This window comes from Pan paniscus, chromosome 1 (assembly GCF_029289425.2).
Source record: "Pan paniscus chromosome 1, NHGRI_mPanPan1-v2.0_pri, whole genome shotgun sequence".
Classification (NCBI taxonomy): domain Eukaryota; kingdom Metazoa; phylum Chordata; class Mammalia; order Primates; family Hominidae; genus Pan; species Pan paniscus.
The window spans coordinates 151,660,834-151,684,421 of NC_073249.2; the positions used below are offsets into that span (position 1 = coordinate 151,660,834).

At 35.4% G+C, this 23,588-nt stretch overlaps 1 protein-coding gene across 17 annotated transcripts in view; it reads left to right on the forward strand.

The window, feature by feature from the left end:
• Positions 1-22,950, forward strand: part of SLC44A5 (solute carrier family 44 member 5) — a 514,570-nt gene extending 491,620 nt beyond the window's left edge. For 9 of the 17 annotated variants that reach the window (XM_055117228.2, XM_055117223.2, XM_055117214.2 and 6 more), the window contains 11 exons: positions 2,605-2,704; positions 5,171-5,263; positions 5,719-5,806; positions 6,309-6,571; positions 7,101-7,195; positions 9,213-9,316; positions 10,389-10,462; positions 11,078-11,148; positions 11,277-11,365; positions 13,513-13,597; positions 21,251-22,950. In XM_055117228.2, coding sequence (XP_054973203.2) covers positions 2,605-2,704; positions 5,171-5,263; positions 5,719-5,806; positions 6,309-6,571; positions 7,101-7,195; positions 9,213-9,316; positions 10,389-10,462; positions 11,078-11,148; positions 11,277-11,365; positions 13,513-13,597; positions 21,251-21,357 — 1,169 coding nt within the window. In that variant the 3' untranslated portion in view covers positions 21,358-22,950. Of the gene's footprint in view, positions 1-2,604; positions 2,705-5,170; positions 5,264-5,718; positions 5,807-6,308; positions 6,572-7,100; positions 7,196-9,212; positions 9,317-10,388; positions 10,463-11,077; positions 11,149-11,276; positions 11,366-13,512; positions 13,598-18,361 lie in introns of all 17 variants that reach the window. The other 8 variants (XM_055117202.2, XM_055117204.2, XM_055117187.2 and 5 more) reach the window with 1 other exon arrangement.
• Positions 22,951-23,588: the final 638 nt, after the last annotated feature.

The following is a 23,588-nucleotide window of genomic DNA, read 5'->3' on the forward strand; positions in this document are numbered from 1 at the left end:
ACTGTATACTACTGTAGACTTTATAAGCACTGTACATGTAGGCTACAATAAATTTATTAAAAACTTTCTTCCTTCAATAATTAACCTAAGCTTACTATAACTTTTACTCTATAAATTTTTAATTTTTTTAACTTTTTGACTCTTTTATAATAACATTTAGCTTTAATTTTTGACTCTTTTATAATCACACTTATACAAACAGCTGTACAAAAACATCTTCTTTCTTTACATTCTAATTCTAAAAGCTTTTTCTATTTTTAAAGTTTTTTTTTTTTTTTTTTTTTTTTTTACTTTCAATATGTTTTGTTAAAAATGGAGGCACAGGCCAGGTATGGTGGCTCATGCCTATAATCCTAGCACTTTGGGAGGCCAAGGTGGGAGGATCATTTGAGCCCAGGAGTTCAAGACCAGCCTGGGCAACAGAATGAGACCGTATCTCTATTTTATCTAAAAAATTAGAAACAAAAAATTTAAAATTTAAAGACACAAATACATACATTATCCTAGACCTACACAGGGTCAGGATCATCAATATCACTTTCTTCCACCTCCACATCTTGTCCCACTGGAAGGTCTTCAGGGACAATAAAAAACATGGAGCTGTCATCTCCTATTATAATAATGCCTTCTTCTGGAATATTCCTGGAAGACCCACCTGAAGCTGTTTTACAGATAACTTTTTTTATAGTAAGTAGTGGGAGTACACTCTGAAATAACAAAAATTATTGTGTAGTAAATACATAAAACAATAACAAACTCATTCATTATTAGCATCAAGCATTATATGCTATACCTACTTGTATGTGCTGTACTTTTATATGACTGTCAGCACAATAGGTTTGTTTACACCAACATCACTCCAAACACATGAGTAATGCATTGCACTACGATGCCACTGGGCAATAGGAATTTTCCAGCTCCATTATAATCTTACAGGACTGGCATTTTATATGAAGTCCATTGTTAACCAAAACATTGTCATGCAGTGCATGACTGTATGTAAGTTCAAAAGAGAGTTATATTTCTCTAATGTAATTATTTTGAGGGTGCAATTTTATAAAGGTGGAAGTTAGATATAGAGGGTTTTTTAACGGTGCAATGTCATAATATAAAGTGACTCTTATATGTATTATCTTTATAGGTTCATTCAAAGAAGGTAACAATTTTAGCATAATATGGTTACATGCCACAATTTTGGGTTCAAATTGGTGTTTTAAGAGAATAAAATGTACATGAAAACATAAATACGTAGTATAACTAAAGGAAGATGTAGAAGTGAGATGATACGTTACTAAGATCTTCATATACCTCTGGGTGAACTTCTGCTTACTCGGAGACAGTAACTGATGTGTGATGTGTCAGAATTTTAGTGATATAATAATAGAATGAAATAATGAGCTCTCCATCAACAGAACGGTTCAAGCATGAGCTAAATAACCATCTAGCAAGGAGGTTATAGACTGGATTCTTTCACAAGTGGGAATTTAAGTTTCCATTAAGTTCCTTGTACAATTTTAGATTCTGTTTCTTGATTTTAAGATCCATACCTTTTACTTTTTAACACTTCTGAAATCAGGATGCATCTTAAAATTATTAAACATTTAATGAAGTGTTTCTTCACTTTTCCTAAAAAGTTATTATTTAATTAAGGATATGTCTTAGAAATGAGGAAATATAATAATTGATGATATTTGGCTTCAAGTTTAAAAAAACTAGTTCAAGCTAGCTGAAGAGAAAAGAAAATGGGAACAGGCTGAGAACAGAGCAGATGGTATTTACTGTAAGGATATAGAAGTGCTTCATTAAACTCAAAAAAGCAGAAAGGTAGCTGGACTTTAAAGTTTACTTGGAGTCAGGAAATGAAAGCCAAAAAGAACCCAAGATTTCCTCTCCTTGCTGTCTTTCTTTATACAACTATACTTTATTCTTTTTCTGCAGATTCACTTATTTCACATAAAGATGGTTTTGACGCAGTTTGTATAACCTGCAATTCAAGATTTATAAACTTCAATTCAAGACTAAATAAATCAAGTTGACTAAACTAGGTTCCCTTAGTTTAAATTCTAATACTTATATTGGCCAAGTTGGGTTAAGTTTACACCCCGATTCCATCAATGGTGCCCATAGTGCGAAGAGTCACAAAATAATAATGGGACAGCCAAGAACCTGCCCTGCCAGCCAGCAAGGACAGTTAAGAGGCATTATGAGGAAAGTGAACAGCTCAAAACGTGTCTTCTGTATATTGTCTTACTCAATGAACTAAAGGTGAAAACATCTAAAATAGAACTACCTAAAGCAGCCCTTCCCTTTTTCCATTCCTATTTTCTAAGTTCTACAAGTTGTGTGAAATGCTTTTATGGATGAGATGAACCCTTTCCAAAAGAGATGTTCAGGCTCTTGCTAAAGGCTTTAATCTAGATTTCTTAGGATTTTGTGAAAGTTAATTTCTAAGATTGGCATTTTTGGAGAGATAACACTTCTTAGATTATGAGGTGTCAGAATTGGCAGAAATAATCATAAAGTTCAATCCTAGCATTTGCAGGGAAGGTTTGTTTCCGTATCTACTTGTATTACAGACTGATTTTTTTTTTTTCCTGTTCAAAGTGATAATACTCTGCATCATTGAAGTGATTGTCATCCTCATGCTGATCTTCCTCAGGAATCGAATCCGAGTCGCCATTATCCTGCTGAAGGAAGGAAGCAAGTAAGGCCCTTAATGTAGAAACTCAGCTAAAGTGTATCAGTCAGTAAAATCAGTCACTGTCCCTTGCATAAATATCTCACCTATTTTCCTTTTAAGAACACTTTTTGCTGGGCGCGGTGTTTCACACCTGTAATCCCGGCACTTTGGGAGGCGGAGGCAGGCTGGTCACCTGAGGTCGGGAGTTCGAGACCAGCCTGACCAACATGGAGAAACCCCGTCTCTACTAAAGATACAAAATTAGCCGGGCGTGGTGGCACATGCCTGTAACCAGCTACTTTGGAGGCCGAGGCAGGAGAATCACTTGAACTGGAAGGCAGAGGTTGTGGTGAGCTGAGATCGTGACATTGCACTCCAGCCTGGGCAACAAGAGCAAAACTGTCTCAAAAAAAAAAAAAAAAGAAGAAGACTTTTAAAAGAAAGCATCTTCCATTCAGGAAAACTTGTTCAAGTTCACACTCTGTCACTTATTAGAAAGATCACCACTAACAAGTCCTTTAATATCCCCAAACCTCAATAATCATTGGGTAGAATAAGGGTAAAACCTATTTAGTCTATGTATTAGCAGTTTTTGAACACCAAATATGTGTTAGGAGAATGACACATGTGAAAGTAAGTGATAAAGTGCTATATAAAAGTTAGCTAGATTACATGTAATATTATTTTCATACTGGGTCATATGTTCATATTAATGGTTGAGATCATTTGCAAAACTTTAAATCACCATAATTCTATAAAGTCAATTATATGCTATTGCCACTTCTGTCTGAGTGACATAATTTTCTAATAGACAGGACAATTGATTCTAGGAGCACCAGACTATACATTTCATATCTAAAGCCCATAATTTAGGAACACTTTATACCAAGAGTCATTTTTATTTTTTAAAAGTTACAAAATAAACACTAAATCTTTCATAAAATTCATGCCAAGAGATAATAACACCTATAGTTTCCACACTATTCCAAAAGGTCATTCAAGAATAATACTGTGAACTTTTTAATAATGCATGGAAGTAACCGGGAAAGCATTATTATAAAGCCAACAGCCCATGCTCTCTATTTAGTGTGATGGAAACTACATTGTTAATGACCAAGAACCAAATTATTTTTAACAGTCTTTAAGGATTATTTGAAGAAAATTACTGTATTATTATTTTTATTATAATAGTGCCACCTGAAGTCAGTGGTTTAAATAGTTAACAAGCAGTTAGTTAAACTCTCTCTCCTTCCCACAATAACCTATCATTAGACACTGAAAACTACTGATTTTCTGGGTTTATTTCTTAAGTAGTATGATATTGCGCAGTTCACTGTAACTTGCTCTACTTGTTTCACTTCTAAATGTGCATTTGTGTGAGCATATGTGTTTGTGTTAAAGGGCCAGTAAAACTGAAACAGGTTGGTAGTTTGCTCAGGGGGTAATAAGGACTGAAATAAATAGGTGTGAGAATACAGGGTAAACCTAAGAACACACAATAATTCACTTAACAGCAGTGTATGGAGAAAAGAGAAAACAGTATAGCTTAAATAGTGAGGTGAGGAAGGTAGCAAATACAAAAAAATCTAAGCATCAATGCATTAGGAGTGATAAGATTTTCATCTGATTTCTCAATGGCCATATGAAACAGTATTGTGTTTAATCCAGTGTCATATGCTGAAAAGATCATGTAACAGAAGTCATTAGAAGTAATGCAGTCAGTTAGTGAACATTTCACAAGCCATGTCCTATTAGAAAATATCAAAGAAATTATTATCCTTGATAATTATATTTTCCAAAATTGCATTTTAGAAATTATATTTTCAAATATAATTTAAATTTATAATTTAAAAATACATTTAACTGCAAATAGACATTATATTTTCCAAAGAAAAAAGAATAAGGAATTACCTGAAGTGTTGCTATGTGGAAAAAATGGTAAAATGGTCATTTCTTCCCCAGAAGTTAGAGGATATAGGTTGCAAACAGGCAGATAACGAAGACATTTCTAATACCTTGATAAGAAAATAGAATAAGCCATGTCATGTAAAAGTAAGTACCCATCACTCAATGTGTTCACCGAAGGCTAGTGAACACATTCTGAAGAAGTATAGGGGATTCTTGAATTAGTGGGGAATTCCCTCAGTGTGACGCATGATCTTCAAGGTCTTCTTCAATTTTAAAAGTCTAAGAATCTAAACGAAAGGAAGAAATGCCATGATTACAATGTATCAAATCAGACAGTAGTAACCAAAGGGAGGAAAATTTGAGGGACTTTAGGCAGGAGTCTAACATGTGCATCGGAAAAATGCCTCAACGTACTTTTTAAAAAAGTAAATAAATAAATAAAAATGTAAAACCAACTGAGAATATGCCAGAATGATCACCAAAAAAGAGTCCGTGGTTATTAGCAGTTTTCTTAGAATCAATTCAGTCTAAAGCTTATTTCTAGTTTTAACAATTGAATTTCAACTATTTGTTTTATTTCAGAGCCATTGGATATGTTCCTAGTACATTAGTCTATCCAGCTTTAACTTTCATTTTGCTCTCAATCTGCATTTGCTACTGGGTCGTGACAGCAGTGTATCCTTTGGCAATTGGCCTCTTTAAACCTCAGGTTCACATGACTACTCGTGAACCAGGAGTTTGTGTTCAGTGTTTTCTATCCCTGGGAAGATGAGGAATGTACTAAGAAATAACTATTTTTTTCCCAAGCTCTAAAAACGTTTCAATCTACCGATTGAATTTCCCCTCAAATAGTTCATATTGTAGATTTGTTTTATTTTGTCTCCACATGATACTGCTCTTTAGCAATAAGCCAAGAAAGCTCCTATACATTTTACTGTTTTTAAGGGGCCACTCAGTGCAGCTGGCCCACATTACATTAATCTAGGCCTGAAAAATAGATGAATATTATTAAAATATTAGGCATTTTTGAAGTTAATTTCTCATGCACTTTTGAGTTGTCTGTGTTGTTTTCTTGTCCATTTATTTTCAATCTACCAGCAAATGGTTTATCCTTAATGGAGTTTATTCAGTTTCTTGGCGACATCGGGGGTACCTGTATACAAAGTCATAGCTCCTGGGGGGCATTGTATACATGAAAATCAAACCTGTGACCCAGAGGTAAGTACAAGAAACTCTTTCATTTACTTACTTCAATATAGACTTCTGCTGCAATTCATTTTGTAGTTGTGATAGGAATTGTCCCGAAGCAGAGATCCTATACACTGATGGGGACAACTATGTGCTGAAGGGGAGTGTGCGTCAGGTAAGCAGGAGAGTATTGAAAACAGTGGGCGGAATGGAGAGAAAGCACTGTATTTCCTGAGCTTGCCTGCCCTACCATATACCCAAGACCATAGAAAGTAGGTATGGTCAACAACAACACTGATAAATGTGAAATTATAGTGGGTACTGATTATGAGCATTTGATGAAAAATGGGATACTTTCCAGCACTCATTAGAGAATTATATAAAGTGATATGACAGAAAATAGAGGAGTAAGAGCAGGAGCTAACAGAGAAACAACAGGACATGCAATTAAGGGGAAGAGGAAAACACAGGGAGTTGCTATCTTGGAGTGATATTTAATATTATGTCCTTGTGTTCTTTTTTCTCAATGCAGATTTTTAATACAACTGAAATTGCCAAAGCTTGCCCTGGGGCTCTGTGTAACTTTGCTTTCTATGGTGGAAAGAGCTTGTACCATCAGTACATCCCTACCTTCCATGTATACAACTTATTTGTCTTTCTCTGGCTTATAAACTTCGTCATTGCATTGGGTCAGTGCGCCCTTGCTGGTGCATTCGCTACTTATTACTGGGCCATGAAAAAACCTGATGACATCCCACGATATCCACTTTTTACTGCATTTGGACGAGCCATACGGTAAGTTCCAAGTTGAAGCCTACACCTGTCTTGTCAGTTACATTTAGTGTGCTTGTAATTCAGTCTTGGCTCATTAATTCAAGTGGCAAGGTACAAATGAAATCAAAGGTATGAATCAAAATTCATGGATGCCCATTGGTTTTGTCTGGTTTCATAGCCAGTTTTACAATCCCTACCCAAGCCAATTTCCTTCTAAATGCTATAGGTTACTAGAGAGAGAAAAAGATAGAGGAGGATACCAAATGAAAGATCAAGGATTAACTTGGCTCTGTGTCTCCATTGAGCAGTAAAAACATCCTATTTTATGATGATAGACTATTGGTGTCATTTATGCTGATAAAGGATAAGACAGATGTATATGGTTTAAAATCCTCTATAGAGACTTCTATCAATCTAAATAAGAGAGTGCAAAAGTCTCTTTGCTGTTAATCCTTCTGCAGATACCTTTTACTTGTGAAAATTATTCAATTAGCATCCCTTTAAATAATAGTATTAAGTTTTAACTTATTCTCATTTTATTTTTGTGCAGATATCACACAGGATCCCTAGCATTTGGATCTTTAATTATTGCATTAATTCAAATGTTTAAAATTGTACTAGAATACTTGAACCACCGTCTTAAACGTAAGATTTCAGATGTCCTGACTTTTGTGAAGATAATAAATTGGGTCGGGGGTTGGGGGAGACCTGATGATTATAACTTGGACTAGGGTAGTAAGGATGAAAGGGCATGTTTGGGACCTGTTCTGTTCTGAAGGAAAACCAGAGAGAGCTTGCTGAAGGAGTTGATGTCAGGGGAGGGGAGGGACAGTGGTGAATAAAAGAGAGAAAAGGTGTGTGATCCTATTTATTAAGCTGTGGAAGCCAGAAGAAACAAATTTCAAAAAGGAGATTAAGAATTCTGTTTTGAGATGTTATTGTTGAGAAGCATGATGGAGATGTCAGGTTGGCAGTTCCAAGTCTATAGTTCAGGTCAGGTTAGGCTTAAAATATAAATGTGGGTGTCACGGGCATAAATCTTCATACCTGATATATATTATTTACAAACACATAAACTTTGCTTGGAATGTACCTTAAAATATTTTATTACTAATATTGGAAACAGACTTGAAAAGGAACAAAAAAGCTAGAAGACTCATACTTCCTGATTTCAAAACTTATCATAAATCTACAGCAATCAAAAGAGTGCGGTACTAGCATAAGGACAGACATATAGAGGTAAAATAAAACAGAAATCCCAGAAACTAACTCTCACATATAAGACCATTCAATGGGAAAAGATCAGTCTTTTCAACTAATGGTGCTGGGAAAATGGGATATCCACATGCAAAAGAATGAAGTTCAACCTTATCTTACATTAACATACAAAAATTAACTAAAAATGGATCAAAGGCCTAAACAAAAGCACAAAAACTATAAAACTCTTAGAAGAAAACATAAGATGAAAGCTTCATGACATTGGATTTGGTGATTAGTTCTTAGATAGTACACCCAAAGCATAGGCAACAAAAGAAAAATAAATTGAACTTCATCAAATTTAAAAACACTTATTCAACAAAGAACACTACCAAGAGAGTGAAAAGACAGCCCACATGATGGAAGAAAATATTTCCAAATCATATGCCAGATAAGGAATTCATATCCAGAACATATAAGAACTTCTACAACTCAACAGCAAAATAATAAGCAACCCAGTTCAAAAATGGACAAAGAACTTGAATAGATATTTCTCCAAAAATGATATACAAATGGCCAATGAGGATATGAAAAGATGCTTAATATCACTAGTCATTAGGGAAATGCAAATCAAAACCACAATGAGACAGCACTCCATACACATTAGAATGGCTATTATATATATATATAAACAAAGAAAAAAGCAGAAAATAACAAGTGTTGGTAAGAATGTGGAGAAATTGGAACCCTGTGTATTGCTGGAGGGAATGTCAAATGATGTAGTCACTGTAGAAAACGGTATGGCAGCTTCTAAAAAAATTTTAAATATAATTTTATATGACCCAGAAATCCCATATCTAGATATACATGAAAAGAATTGAAAGAAGGAACTCAAACAGATACTTGCACATCACTGTTCGTAACAGCATTATTCAGAATAGCCAGAAGGTATAAACAACCCAAATTCCAATTAACAAATGAATAAACAAAATGTGTTATGTACACACAATGAAATATTATTCAACCTTAAAAAGGAATGAAATGATGACCCTTGACAACATCATGCTAAGTGAAATAAGCAAGATACAAAAGGGTAAATATTGTATGATTCCTCCTATTTGAAGCACCTAGAAGAAGCAAATTTATACAGACAAAAAATATAATGGAGTTTACTAGGAGCTGGGGGAATAGGGGAATGAGAAGTTACTGTTGAAGGGCATAGAATTTGTGTTTGAGATTTTAAAGTTCTGGAAACGGATAGCAGTGATGGTTGTACAACATTATAAATTACTCAGTGCCACTGAACTGTACACTTAAAAATGGTTAAAATGGCAAATTTTATATTATGTATATTTTATAACAATAAAAAATTTTAAATCTCATTTTAAATGTTGTATTATATTTATTTTGACTGATAAGGTTCAGCTGCAAATCACTAATAGATTTAAATATCTCCTTCTCATAGGTACCCAGAACACATTTTCTAAATTCCTACAATGCTGCCTGAGATGCTGCTTCTGGTGTTTGGAAAATGCAATAAAGTTTTTAAACAGAAATGCCTATATTATGGTAGGTAGATTATTTATTATTTACTAAGCTGCTTCTTTGCAATCCCAAACCTCGTGTCTACATTGCCCTCTCTAAAGTACTTTTACATCATGCAGTTGAATTTATCACTATGCTGATATAAGGCCTGTGAATCCAATGCATGATTCAGGGATATGCTTCCCTAGTTGAGATAGTATCTGAACTATACTTTATTATTACCTGCAATATCTTTTTTGAGAGAAAAAAATATTACACACTTTGGAAACTTGTAAGTGTGTTGGATAAAAAATGATTTTGTGTGTCTTTGGCATAGTTTAGTGGGAAGAAAGAGTATTTAATCTATGTTTTATTCTGAGAAGAAAATACTTTCTAATTCTGGAATTTACATAATTTTAAAGAAGGGTCTTATCCTTTTTATGAATCTTGTGTTGAAATGTGTGGACATTGACAATGTTTGACTGAGTTTTACTTGTTTCCTATGGCTATATGGAAATTCCTAAATATGTTTTTTAACATAAGGGATCCAGAAATATAATTCTTCTAACCTTTAGAAAGCTACAGTATAACCTTATGACATTTGCTTGTTATCACAGTAGCACAGGGTCTGGAAAAGTGATTGAAATAGTTACGGAGATTCAAACAGTCATTAATTTACCTCCAATGAGAGTATTATGTTAAACCTATTCATCAATAAATCAAATTTAGTGAAAGGTATTGGGTTTCCTTAAGAGTAATTTTTTATGTAGAGACTACAATATTTAACCTTTTTAGCAATAAACTCTAGCCCAAACATTTTAAGGACAGAAGCCATTATCCGGAATTTGGGAAAAAGACCTGCCTCTGTTTAAGGCTGTCTAATCCCCCAGAGTTTGAGGGCATACAGTATCGGAAGCACACCTGACTGTCAATGACCCTGAGAGTTGTGTAGAGCTGAGGACACACAGTGTGTCCCACAAATACACGTTAGAAAAAAGAGTGGAGATAGCTCTACAAATGACAGGAATTAATTTGGTTACCTTCCTGTCATTGGATTGTCTTTTGACTTGTTAGAGTATGTTACTGGCTCCAGAATAATAGCAACTGTCTTCCTCAGATTGCAATATATGGCAGAAACTTCTGCAGGTCAGCAAAAGATGCTTTCAATCTGCTGATGAGAAATGTTTTGAAGTAAGTAATCAGGCTGCACAATGTAATTTAACAATGTAGTGAACCTTGAGCATTACATCCTTTACATGTTGTTATTTAAAGTGTTGGTGGCATTATTGGATATGAATATTATCTTTTAACTTGATAGATTTAAATATTATCTCTCATACCATTAATTTATTTTCATATCTGAGAATTGTTGCTTCCATTACCCACCTGTGTCTTTAGGTCCATTGGCATTTTTTCATTTTTATTATCCCCTCTGCTCAAGAAATTCCCCCAGATGAACCACATTATCATCTTTCCCCCTCCCAGAATTGGTGGAGCCTGAGTGAACAAAATCAGAGAACAATACAGCATCCTCAGGACTCAGGGTGTCTATAGGCTTCAAATCAGAGAGGCTGACACCACCACTGCAGGGCTCCTGACAGCCCTACAATGCCATCTTCTGTTTACATTAAAAATAAGTCAGAACATCATCCATGAGTTCCACCATCATTTCTTGCAAAACAATTGCCAAATACAATTTCAGCAAAGACACACCAAAATAAACTCATGAAAATTTACTGCCATAAATTTCAAGTACCAAGTATATTTTAAACACAGAATTATACTTTCTTTTTTTCTGATACTCAGAGTTGCAGTTACAGATGAAGTTACATACTTTGTATTATTCCTGGGGAAACTTCTAGTTGCTGGAAGTATAGGTAAGTAATCATGATGAAAATAATTAAAAAAAAAAAAGTTTAAAAGATGCTTGGAAAAACTGCTTTACTACAAAAAACTATATTCCTTTGCAAAAGTATAATATACATGTTCTACCTTTTCAATGTAGGTGTTCTGGCCTTCCTATTCTTCACACAAAGACTGCCAGTGATTGCACAAGGACCAGCATCTTTAAATTACTACTGGGTACCTTTGCTGGTAAGAGCTGGTGTCTGAGTCAGTACAGGCTGCTATAATAAAAATACTATAGACTGGATGACTTAAACAACAGAAATTTATTCCTCACAGTTCTGAAGGCTGGGAAGTCCAAGATCAAGGTGTCAGCCAACTTGATTTCTGGTGAGGGTCCTCTTCCTGGTGAGCAGAGAGACACCCTCCTGTATCCTCACATGGTGGGGAGAGAGAGAGATTATCTCTTTCATTTATCTTATAAGGACACTAATCCGATCCTCCTGACCTAATCACCTCCCAAAGGTGCCACCTTCAAATCACACTGGGGCTTAGGGCTTCGGCAAATGAATTTAGGGGGTACACAATTCATTCTGTAGCAGCTGGGTATTGTTGATTCTGTGATTTATCAGAGATAGCACAATTTTAAAAAGGAATAGTAGAAATAGTAATGATAGCTAAAATTATTGGTCTTACTTTATGCCAACCCACATTCTACTTTAGAGACTGGGTTCCTTGGAAATAACCTGAGACAGAGGATTGCATGCGGAAGGTATGTCAGGAAGCTGTCTCCTGAGATACATTGGTAAGAAAGTGAGGAGGGCAGGATAGGTAGCAGGAGAAGCTGACCCATGCCGAAGTTACAGCTGAGGCCTCAGAATTGCAGGACATTCTGGCAAAGAGGCTGGACCTTTGTATGCTGCATCAGGTAGTTTTTGGTCATGAACCGACCCCTGCATGAGGGTATAACTTTGGGTGAGGCAATTCCCTGCAGGAAGGGCAATTGTTAGTAAGGGAAGCAACTGAGTCATTAGCAGCCTAGATTTCCAACAATTGAGGATGGATGAGGCAGTGTAGATCTGGGTGAAGCCCTGCAGTATCTATCATAATAATATATTAAGTCATTTAACCCACATTTCAAAAATACTGTCATTACTCACATTTGCCCCTCCCCCGCTGCCAATTTTATCTAGGAGACACAGAAAGGTTAATTCACTTGTTGAGTGCCTGAGCTGTGATTCAAACCCAGGCAGTATGTGCTCTTAATGCCTAATGCTTTATTGCCTTGGGTACAAGATACTAAAACTGACATATGTTTGCTAAGTACTGGGGGTGGCAGGAAGAAAATGAGCAGGTCATCAATTATAGACTGGATAAAGAGAATGTGGTACAAATACACCATGGAATACTATACAGTCGTAAGAAAGAATGAGATCATGTCCTTTGCAGCAACATGGATGGAGCTGGAGGCTGTTATCCTAAGCAAACTGAAACAGGAAGAGAAAACCAAATGCTGCATGTTCTCACTTATAAGTTGTAGGTAAATATTGAGTACACATAGACACAAAGGGGGAAACAACAGACACTGGGGCCTACTTGAGGGTGGAGGGTAGAAGGAGGGAGAAGATCGAAAAACTACCTATTGGATACTATGCTTGTTACTTGGGTGATGAAATAATCTGTACACAAAACCCCTATGACACATAATTTACTTATATGACAAACCTGTACACATACCCCTTAACCAAAAATAAAAGTTAAAAAAAATAAAAGTTTAAAAAGAATTCAAAAGAATATTTCAGAAATAAAAACACTGGCATCAACTGATTGAAGAGACACAAAATATCATTGGCAAAATCTCTTTGCTTGATACAAAAATTTGTTCTCTCTTTCTTCTAAAGAGCTGGGCATGTGGCCAGAATCCCTGGATCACTGTGTTGAGAAGGGTCGTTCTGTTATCTGGAACACCTCTTATAAACTGTTATCCTAGGGAGAAATAAACTTCTGTTTTATTAAGAAAAAGAAAGAAAGAAGAAAGGAAGAAAGAGAAAGAGAGAAAGGAAGGAAGGAAGGAAGGGAGGGAAGGAGGGAGGGAGGGAAAAGAAAAGAAAAAAAAGAAAAGAAAAGAAAAGAAAGGGGAAAGGAAGGGAAGGAAGAAAGAAAATAGTACCCCCCAAAAAAGAAAAAAAAAGGCAGTTAATTTAATAAAACTTGTTTAAGTCTCAGTACAAAGTATGCAGAAGCATTATCATTGAACTTTTTGTTCTCTATACTGAATTCTTTTCCCATACAGAGTACTTCAAAACTTTCTCATCATGGCTTTCATTTATAGCTGCATTATTCTTCTTCTTGTCAAAGTAAATGACATGTTGGTTCTGTTCTTCATCCATTTACAGACGGTCATTTTTGGGTCTTACCTGATTGCACATGGGTTCTTCAGCGTCTATGCAATGTGTGTTGAAACAATTTTCATCTGCTTCTGTGAGTATTCAGTATGTGTGTTTTCCCCCTTCGGTGGATAACTGAAAGGTGAGATGGTGAAGGCCCATGTCCTTAGCTGTCTTGGGGATCTGCTGTTACCTGGCTGCAACCACAAAACGTGTTTATCTGGAAAGAGATATTGCTTAGTAGATGTTATTTAAACCATAATACCTGAGAAATAAGTCAGATGCAGAAAGACAAATACTTCATGATCTTACTTACATGTGGAATCTAAAAATGTCAAACTCATAGAAACAGAGTAGAGGGGTGATGACCAGAGATTGAGGGGTCAGTAAAATAGAGAGATGTTGGTCAAAGGGTACAAACTTTCAGTTATGCAGGATGAATAAATTATGGCACTCACATGTACAGCATGGTGGCTATAGTTAATAATACTGTATTGTTAACTTGAAATTTGCTAAGCTCGTAAGTATTCTCACCACACACACAGAAAGATAACTATGGGAAGTTATGGACATGTTCATTAGCTTGACTGTGGCAATCATTTTACAATATATGCATATATCAAAACATTACACACCTTAAATATTTACAGTTGTTATTTATTAATTATATCTCAATAAAGTTGGACAAAAAAATTATACCTCAACAAAGCTTAGAGAAAAATACAAAATTTAAAAAGAAATCTTAACAGCTAAGAGAATGGAGTTTGCAAAGCACAGAAGAGTCAACTACTGAAATGAAGCACAGGCTTCATGGCATACTGTTAGCATGAAATTATTTTGTTCATTTCTTGATTTTTTAAGTGAATAATAATGATTGGCTTCTGCCATGCTTTGTTAACAGAACTGAAGACATAACTGGACTCTGGGAACTAGTTATGTGGAATTCTTTGAGGAGAGGATTTATAAATTCTGATAAAGCCAAGATGACAAGGTGGTTTCGAGGACATATAGGGCCAATTCGCACTGTGCATCACAATGACAAATGGATAGGATTCAGAGATGAGTGCCTCTAGGAAATAGTTGGATTAATTTTGATACATAGAGTTAAAATACTTCTTTAGAGCTTTCATCACTGACTTATACATGACGCTCCTATAGTTGCATATGCAACTCCTGTACACAAAATAGGGTTTTCTTTTTTTGGCTAGGCACTGTGGCTCATACCTGTAATCTTAGTGCTTTCAGAGGCCAAGATGGGGAGAACTGCTTGAAGCCCAGCTTGAGACCAGCCTGGGCAACATAGTGAGACCCTATCTCTAGAAAATAAATAAATAAGTAAATAAATTAGCCAGGCACGGTAGCACACACCTGTAGTCCTGGCTACCCAGGAGGCTGAGGTGGGAGGATCACTTGGGCCCAGGAGTTCAAGGCTGCAGTGAGTTATGATAGTGCCACTGTATTCCAGCCTGAGTAACAGAGCAAGATCCTGGCTCTGAGAAAAAAAAAAAAAAGATATTTTTAATATTAGTACCTCACTTGAAAAGTCCTGGAGAACCTAGTACCTAGCAGAAGCTTAATCTGGCCTTCACCTTCCATGCCATTTCTTTGGCAAACCAACAGAAAGTAGAGTCAGTAAGTAAAAAAGCAGAACTTGTTAGCTGCACAACTACACATCCTGAGAGATTATTTCTCTAGCACATTGCCCTTAAGAGAAACAGAGAACATTTACTCTCTGACAGGCCATTACTGAACAATCCACTAGTATAAAATTTACAGTTTGCATTTTAGAATAACCCACAGCACCAACTTACACTGGGATCAAGACAGAAGATAACTATAGGGAGATATATTCAAAGAAAACCTCCTAGAAAAAATTTGGCCTTGTTTTTTGTTTGTTTGTTTCTGAGCCTGTTAAAATCAATTCTCGATAACCGGACAAAGAATTCAGGAGAACTTTATGTACTAGTTAGCTCTTCCTCTGGTTGTAAATGGAAATGAAATGTTTAATGTTTTCCTAGTGCTTCAGTGGTCTAAGGAAAGCCATCTATCTACAAAATATCACATGAACAAACAGTTCAGGTATGGGATGGAAGAAGGAGCACGAATAAGGTCAAACACTAAAACACGGTGGAGGCAGGGCTCTAGAATGCTCAAAGATCTCTCCTCTCATCTCCAACATTAACCATGGGAGCAATACCTGGAAATCACTGTGTGACCTTCCCCATTCTTGTAGCTGAAAATACTTACGAAAATTTGTCTCAGGAAATGTCTAGAACCTACTAGCTTCCAGTCTTTGGAAGTTTTGGCTAATATGTGGATTTTAAGTTTGGCAGTTGATTTTGAATTTTGACAGTAAGAAATGTTTTCCATCATCTTTATTAATTGCCAACTCCTTGAAAGCCAGGTACATCAGCTTGATTCAGTGTATTGCATGTTGACATGAATCATTTCCTTTCAGAGACGCTTGTCTGTGATAACAAAGAACAAGGAAACTTAAATTGTGTTTCTCTTCCTCCCCTAGCTGTTACTATGGGCAACATCACACTTTGTAAAATATTCTTCTTAAATGATGCCCTGAGCCAAATTCTGAATGTGTAGATTTATTTATTTATTTATTTATTTATTTATTTATTTATTTATTCCTATTGTCTTGGCTGCCAGAAAACTGGTGATTTTTACAATGCAAACCATTTGTAAACACTTCATTTTTAGAAACATGGAATCTTTTTATTACAAGGTACTGAGATTCATCATCTCAGAGTGGGAAAAAAATAATAGTTGTAGATGCTTATTAATGTGATCCAGGCCAGACTTCTTACCAGTACCTTAAGAGTAATAACAAGATAGATATGTTATATATAGCAGTAATCTCTCCTTATCCATGGGGGTTACATTCCAAGACCCCTGGACATGCCAGAATTCTCTAATAGTACCAAACCCAATTGCTGTCAATTGGAACATGTTTCCGTTTATGTCTTCCATCCACAAATGTAATGCCTTTTCCATCCTAACTAAGCACTTATCATACACTGTGGCCGTAACTTTTGCAGTTTGAGATACAACAAAACTAGCTTAAAATTCTTTTTTCTTCTTCACAATTTCACGTATAAAAAATGTGTTTTGCCGGGCATGGTGGCTCACGCCTGTAATCCCAACACTTTGGGAGGCCGAGGCCGGCAGATCACTTGAGGTCAGGAGTTCGAGACCAGCCTGACCAACATAGCAAAACCCTGTCTCTACAAATAATACAAAAATTAGCCAGGCATGGTGGCGGGTACCTATAATCCCAGCTACTCTGGAGGCTGAGACAACAGAACTACTTGAACCTGAGAGGCAGAGGCTGCAGTGAGCTGAGATCACGCCACTGCACTCCAGCCTAGGTGACAGAGCGAGACTTTGCCTCAAACAAACAAAAAACCGAAGATTTGTTCTTATGTAGATCTTAGCAACCTCAGTATAAGTTTATTTCTTATTAACTCGAGAACTTTCACCTTTTCACTTAAAGGAAGCATTTTACAGCTTATCCAAATTGCCAGCAACACTAATCTTGCAATTTGGGGCCATTATTAACTAAAATAAGGGTTACCTGAACACAAGCACTGTGATCTTGCAACAGATAACTGAGAAAGCTACTAAGTGACTAAGGGAAGAGCATCCTAGACAGCGAGGTGATGCTGGATAAAGGGAGGATTCCCTGCCAGGGTGGGATAGAGCTTGACGGTTTGAGGTCTCATTATGCTACTCATAATAGTACACAATTTAAAATTAATGAGTTGTTTATTTCTGGAATTTTGCATTTCATATTTCTGGACCTTGGGTAACTAAAACCACAGAAAGTGAAATTGTAGAAAGCAAAACTGTGGGTAAGAGGGGACTATTGTATAGAAATAGGATAAAGGACAAAAAAAAGCAAAATGTTCAGCATCTATCATGTTCCCTCTTTTGCTTTTCATTTTGTATGTGAGGAAGGTCACTGTGAGCGCTAGTAGAAATCTACTAAACCAATGACCCAACCATTCCCAAGACTATAGCTACTATCTGCTGTGATTTGTATATATCTGCGGGAGGCTTAATTTCATGCAAATGTATCCTTGTTTCTCAGCATAATTCTGGTGCTTCCTCCCAACTAGCCAGCAGGTGGGTGGTCAGTGAACATGCCATCAATTTAATATTAGCCTAAGCAAAGCTGAAAGGTAAATTAATGTATTATAAGAGTCAGAATACATTGACATTAGCTTTCAAATACAATCTGAGGAAGACTGCAAGAATTTAGGACAGGGTGCCTTATAGTTAAGTAGAACAAGAGCAAAACTAGGTGTCAAGAAGCTGGGTCCCTATCTCATCCTATTTACCTCAGAGCTTTTGACTTCAGCGAGTTGTTTTATATTCCTGGGCCTCAGGGTGTTCGTCTGTAACATCGGAGTATGGACTACCATTAGAAGTGACTTGAAAGTCTGAAATTCCATTATTATTCTACATTTATCACAGAATTAATATACTTCCTATTCAGCTCCATCCCGGAGGATTTGGCAATTTATATCTTTCTGAAATGAACAGTTATAGAATTTAAAGATGACACTTTTTTGAAGGGACATAGAATATCTTCTTAGCCTTTAAAGTATCAAAATACATCTCTCTGGGAGTGGGAGGGATTTAGGAAGTTTCAGTGTTTCCTGGCAGAGGTTGAGGTTTCTTACCTTGCCCAGAATCAGCAAGTAAACTGCACTAATTTGTCTTATATTTGACTTTCTAACACTGATTTTTCTGATTTTTCCCTGTTCGACCCTCCAATTTATAAAAATGTATATAATTGTTCTGCTGCTTCTGCTTTTGCCTGCTTTGGCTGCTGCATATACAGGTGAAGATCTGGAAAGAAATGATGGATCTACAGAAAAACCCTACTTCGTAACCCCTAACCTGCACGGAATTCTGATCAAGAAGCAACTAGTTCCCCAGAAGCAGAAAGAGTAGAAAAGCTCCAAACAGTGTCACTCACTTTTAAGTAGAAGTTGTGTAAATTAGGTTGATTGTAATTTGGAAATGTTGCTTTTGAGTAATGTGAAATTTCTGTGCTTAATTGTAAGAAGTCAGCACCTGGTACCACCTGAGGTGTCAGGTATTTGATGACGTTAGCTGCTGTCTACTTTATAGACGGTGGTCCCAGCTAAAGATCAAAATGTTAATGTCAAACGTTTTTTAAAATCTGTAGCCGAGAGTGTTTTAATAACTTTTATAACTCAGCGTGCTGTTTCCATTGCAGCACTTTAATAGCCTTTCTTTTTATAAGTGTATATTTGTAAAGGATATTCAGGCAATTTTTGAAAACACTATAAATGTGTAATTAATTAGCCATAAAATATTGATTTATAGTTAACCAGCATATGGTACTAAATTTGTAAATATGGTGCTATGGTTATATTTATACTGTTCAAGCTGGTGGACAACTCTCTAAACTGTGATTAAACTTGTATTAATGGTTCCCTAGGAAGTATATTTCAGTGAGTCATGTCCATAACAAACATAGATGTTAATGTTATATAGGTTCTACGGAGAGCATTACTGGGTAAAAAATACTGTGGAACCTTCAGAGCCCATTCTGTTTTAGTGAAATCATGTTTATATTGAAGTCGAATCTGAGTTCTGGAGTGTCATTTCCAACAACATGAACCTCTGTCCATGGTGAAAATATTCTGAACAAAACTGAAATTGTTACATAACTCATGCCTTTTGTCTTTAACCCAAATGTCTTATTCCCACTATATAGAAAATCAATATGAATTTGTTTCAGAAGAGTGATTATATCTTTTCATGAGTATACCTGTATTTCTAGATTAAAGAGATTGTGTGGCTTTGTTCTACAGAAGGTTTGATTTTGTCTCACCTTTCAGTGAGGAAAGAGAAAAGAAAGACACTTCAGATTTTACCCTAAGGAAATATACTGTTGGCCCTCCATCATCTAATACCTTTATGAGGGGCATACTGTGGGTTAGGAAATCTCTCTCTGCAGGGCTTAGGAGGAAAGTTGTTGCCACCTGCCACCGCTGGCTGCCTGAGGTTTCTGATAGTCATGTGTAAGTTTTGAATGGCAGAACAAAGCATGAATCAGACACACATCTTGCCTAGCCATCCCCTGTGTGCAAATGTGTATGATGTGGTTAACCATGTAAAAATGCACCCCAAAAGGAGCATTGAATCAATTTGTATTTTCTTGGCTTTTACCTTAAACTTGTATATAAGGATTATTTATGTATTGACAGAAAGGAACATGTTGATCTGAATATCACTCATATATCCAAGAAAAGAGTCAGAAATGTATTGTTGTGTTATAGATTGATCTAAATACGTATTAATTATCTTCAAGTGTAGACACCTAGATTTAAACTGACTCTGTGGCAGATTAATTAATAGCAATAAGCCAATGAATAGGGAAGATTTTTAATATATAATGACTACCAGCTTGTTCTTGGCTTACATTCTTGAGATTATTGTATTCAAAAGTGTCAGTTGGCTTCACATTTTGGCAAAGAGCCTTCTGCATTCTTATTCTCCTTGAAGCATAATGCAGATAATGACAACTTATCTTTCCAGATTATTCTTTTATTATTCAACAAGACAAAGGCCACAACAAAGGACTAGTAGAATAGTGACCTCTACCTGAGAATTTGTTATAACTATAGATGTTTGTGCTCTGCCCAAGAGATTCTGATGATATACTGTGATTTGATGTGAGCCATGATGTGAATTATTATAAAGTTCTCTAGTTGATTCTGATACACATAAAAGTTGAAAAATTGGCCATGTGTGGTGTCTCACGCCTGTAATCCCAGCACTTTGGGAGTCCAAGATGGACAGATCACTGGAGCCTAGGAGTTCCAGACCAGTCTAGGCAACATGGTGAAACCCCATCTTTATAAAAAATATAAAAGTTAGCCAAGTGTGGTGGCGCACACCTGTAGTCTCAGCTACTTGGGAGGCTGAAATGTGAGGGTCACTCGAGCCCAAGAGGTCGAGGCTGCAGTGAGCCATGATCACACCACTGCACTCCAGCCTGGGTGACAGAGCAAAACCCTGTTTAAAAAAAAAAAGTTGAAAAAAATCACTTGAATAAAATAAAAATCAACACATAAACTAGTTGCCAATTTATATTATGAGCTAACATCTAGTCAGAAAAATATTCTCCATTTACTACTTATTTGTGTAATTGAAATATGTAGAATAAAAATGAGCATTGTTTTTGAGAAGATATTTAGAAGCCATTTTCTTACAAAGCAATTAAACTAAAAACTGTGAAAAACCAGGGCAATGTTCCTCAAAATTTGCAGTTGAGGTGTTTGAAATCTGAAATTTCACAATTTTTATTTTTCAAGGCTATACTATTTAAATTATTGATGGCAAAACAAAATCAATTTTAAGCAAATATAGTAATTTAGAAAGTAAATTGAAAAAAAGAAGGTGAAAGTTATTTTCTCAATCATGCAACTGAGAGACACGCAATATTGGCAGAATCTGACCTGTTACACAGAATGAAATAATATCTTGCTGACATAATCACAAGGGCTTATTGTTTTCACATAACTATGTTTACAATAATGTTGATGCCAAACTATGCTGTTTAAAAAACAACAACAAAAAAACAACAACAAAAAAAGGATTTTGAACTGCTGTAAAGCGAGTATACAGCAGATGGCGGTGTTACTTCTCTTACAGTTCTGCTTTGATATTTACTCTGTACCATTCTTCCTCCTAGTGGAAGATTTAGAAAGAAATGATGGTTCTACTGCAAGACCTTATTACGTGAGTCAACCTTTGCTGAAGATTTTCCAGGAGGAAAATCCACAAACTAGGAAGCAGTAGAAGAGCAAACTGGTCGTCCTACAGCTGTGTGTTACCTTTTCTCCATCTGCTGTGTCTGTGCAACATTTGTTTCATAAGTGCTTTGTGTTTAGCAACACTGTATTCACGACCTTGTTGGCTTGCATTTGCATGTTTTATACCAAAGCTTATACTGTACTATGTGAAGCCATCAGAAGTCGCAAGGGAATTGTTAATAACATAAAACATTTTTATACTAAGATCATTTGTTTTGTAATTCGTTTTTAAAGAGTGGCTTGGATGTTTTGAAAATACTACTGAATATGTTAATATTCTTTTAAATCTTAGATTGAAAAATGATACATTACTTAAATTGATAGCTCCTAATATATTTTTAAAATTACAACTAAAAGACTTCTTCTGCAGGGAAAATTGGTCAGCAAAGTGAAATTAAAAATTTTAAAGTTTTTCCCACTCTCGTTGGACAGTAAATCAGTGAAAGGACTGCCCCAGTTCAGAGTTTGCTCTCTTTAAGTATAGAATGTTTCCTCTTAAACAAATTGCCAATCATCCAGCCTTTACTACTTCGCCCTCTGACAAAGTGCCTTACTGGCTATTTAATATTACCCAGCTTTTATGGGCAAGTTTACAAACATTGTTTTTTAAAAAATTAAAACCTGCAATGTTTCGTGATTAAAACAAGTCTTATTGCATTTGTTTCACTCTTAGCTCACTGATTGGAAAACATTTGTCATTTTGCTCTGTTTGATATCCTCACTGTTATGGAATACATTGTGCAGCTAAACAATTTCCCTTGCGCCTAGTGGACATTCATGAATGTGTACTACACGCAAGAAGAAACAAACCCCGAAAGAACACTTGTTGGATTTCTTTGTTTTTTTTTTTTACTAAAAGAGAAGTTTTAAAATGAAATGTTTTCTATAGTAGATCTTTGAAAATACAATAGGTATAATACTGCATTTCTCAGTGTTTTACAAAGATCAGAAAGAGAAACTTCTAGGAATTGCAAAGGGAAACTTTACTCCTCGAAAGGGTGCTCACAGATGTCATGTACTGAATAGCTCCCTTTTAAATGATCATTTATTTTCATCAAAGCCTGTTCTATATATGCCACTTCATTTTCTAACTTTTGGTATGAAAAAATCAGTTTACTTACAATATGTTAATTGTATTGTACTACTATAAACAGGAACATAATTTCCAATTCAGTTTTAAATAATTTTACCAGTACTACTAACTTTTAAGGAAATTAATTCAGTTGGTTACTCAGTGTTTGTTACAGAAAGAGTCCAGAAAAGTATTCACCCTAAGAGAATGTCAATCATATAATGATAATTTGTGAAAGCTTTGAGAATCAATCATCAGTAAGTTACTATCAGTTTATAAAATATTATCACATTTGTTTAAATGTGACTTTAGATACTTTTATGCCAAAAATAAACTCACATGAGCACATGACAGTCTGAGCTCTATAATCAGTGTGCTTCTGCTGTGCAGAAATGTTAGAAACGTATTGTCTAAATATCTTTGATAATTAAAATGTTGAATATTTAATGAAATTTGTTGTTACTTGTTTTAAATCTTTTTTCTTTTAATAAAGATTTAAATAAGAAATAACTGCCTGTCTTTTGGTTTCTTTAATCTAGAAAAAGAAAAGCTTTTGTTTTCAAAACCCACTATACTATGACAGTATCTTCTCTATACCAAATATCTAGGTGGGTTTTTTATTTTAATCTAGATTTATATTTTTAAAATTTTCCACTTTTCTCCAGCTGTGCATTGACAAATCAAATAAGTGAAACCGATAATTTATACAAAGGAAATAAGTCAAAGCTAAATGGATGAGATACTTTAAAAAAAAATCAAACGGCCTAAATTAGTTTTTCTTTGTTTTTATTTGCCAAAGGTTTGCTCAGTCCTTCATTTCATTTTGTCAAAATTTATAGGAGGAAAACATTATTTTCAAGGCGGATATAAATTTAGAGGCCCTAAAGAATATGAACACCAATTAACTAACAGTTTCCTAAAGCAAGATTAAACATACCTATCACTGATTTATCTTAAGCTAAATTTTAAAACAAATATATTGATGTCTTGTCTTAGGTTGAATTATATATTAAATCTTCAAAATTAATTATTCTTTAAAATTTAATGGGTTTATTTTCTTTCTTTCTTTCTTTTTCTTTTTTGAGATAGAGTCTTGCTCTGTCTCCCAGACTGGATTGCAGTGGCACCATCTCCTCTCACTGCAA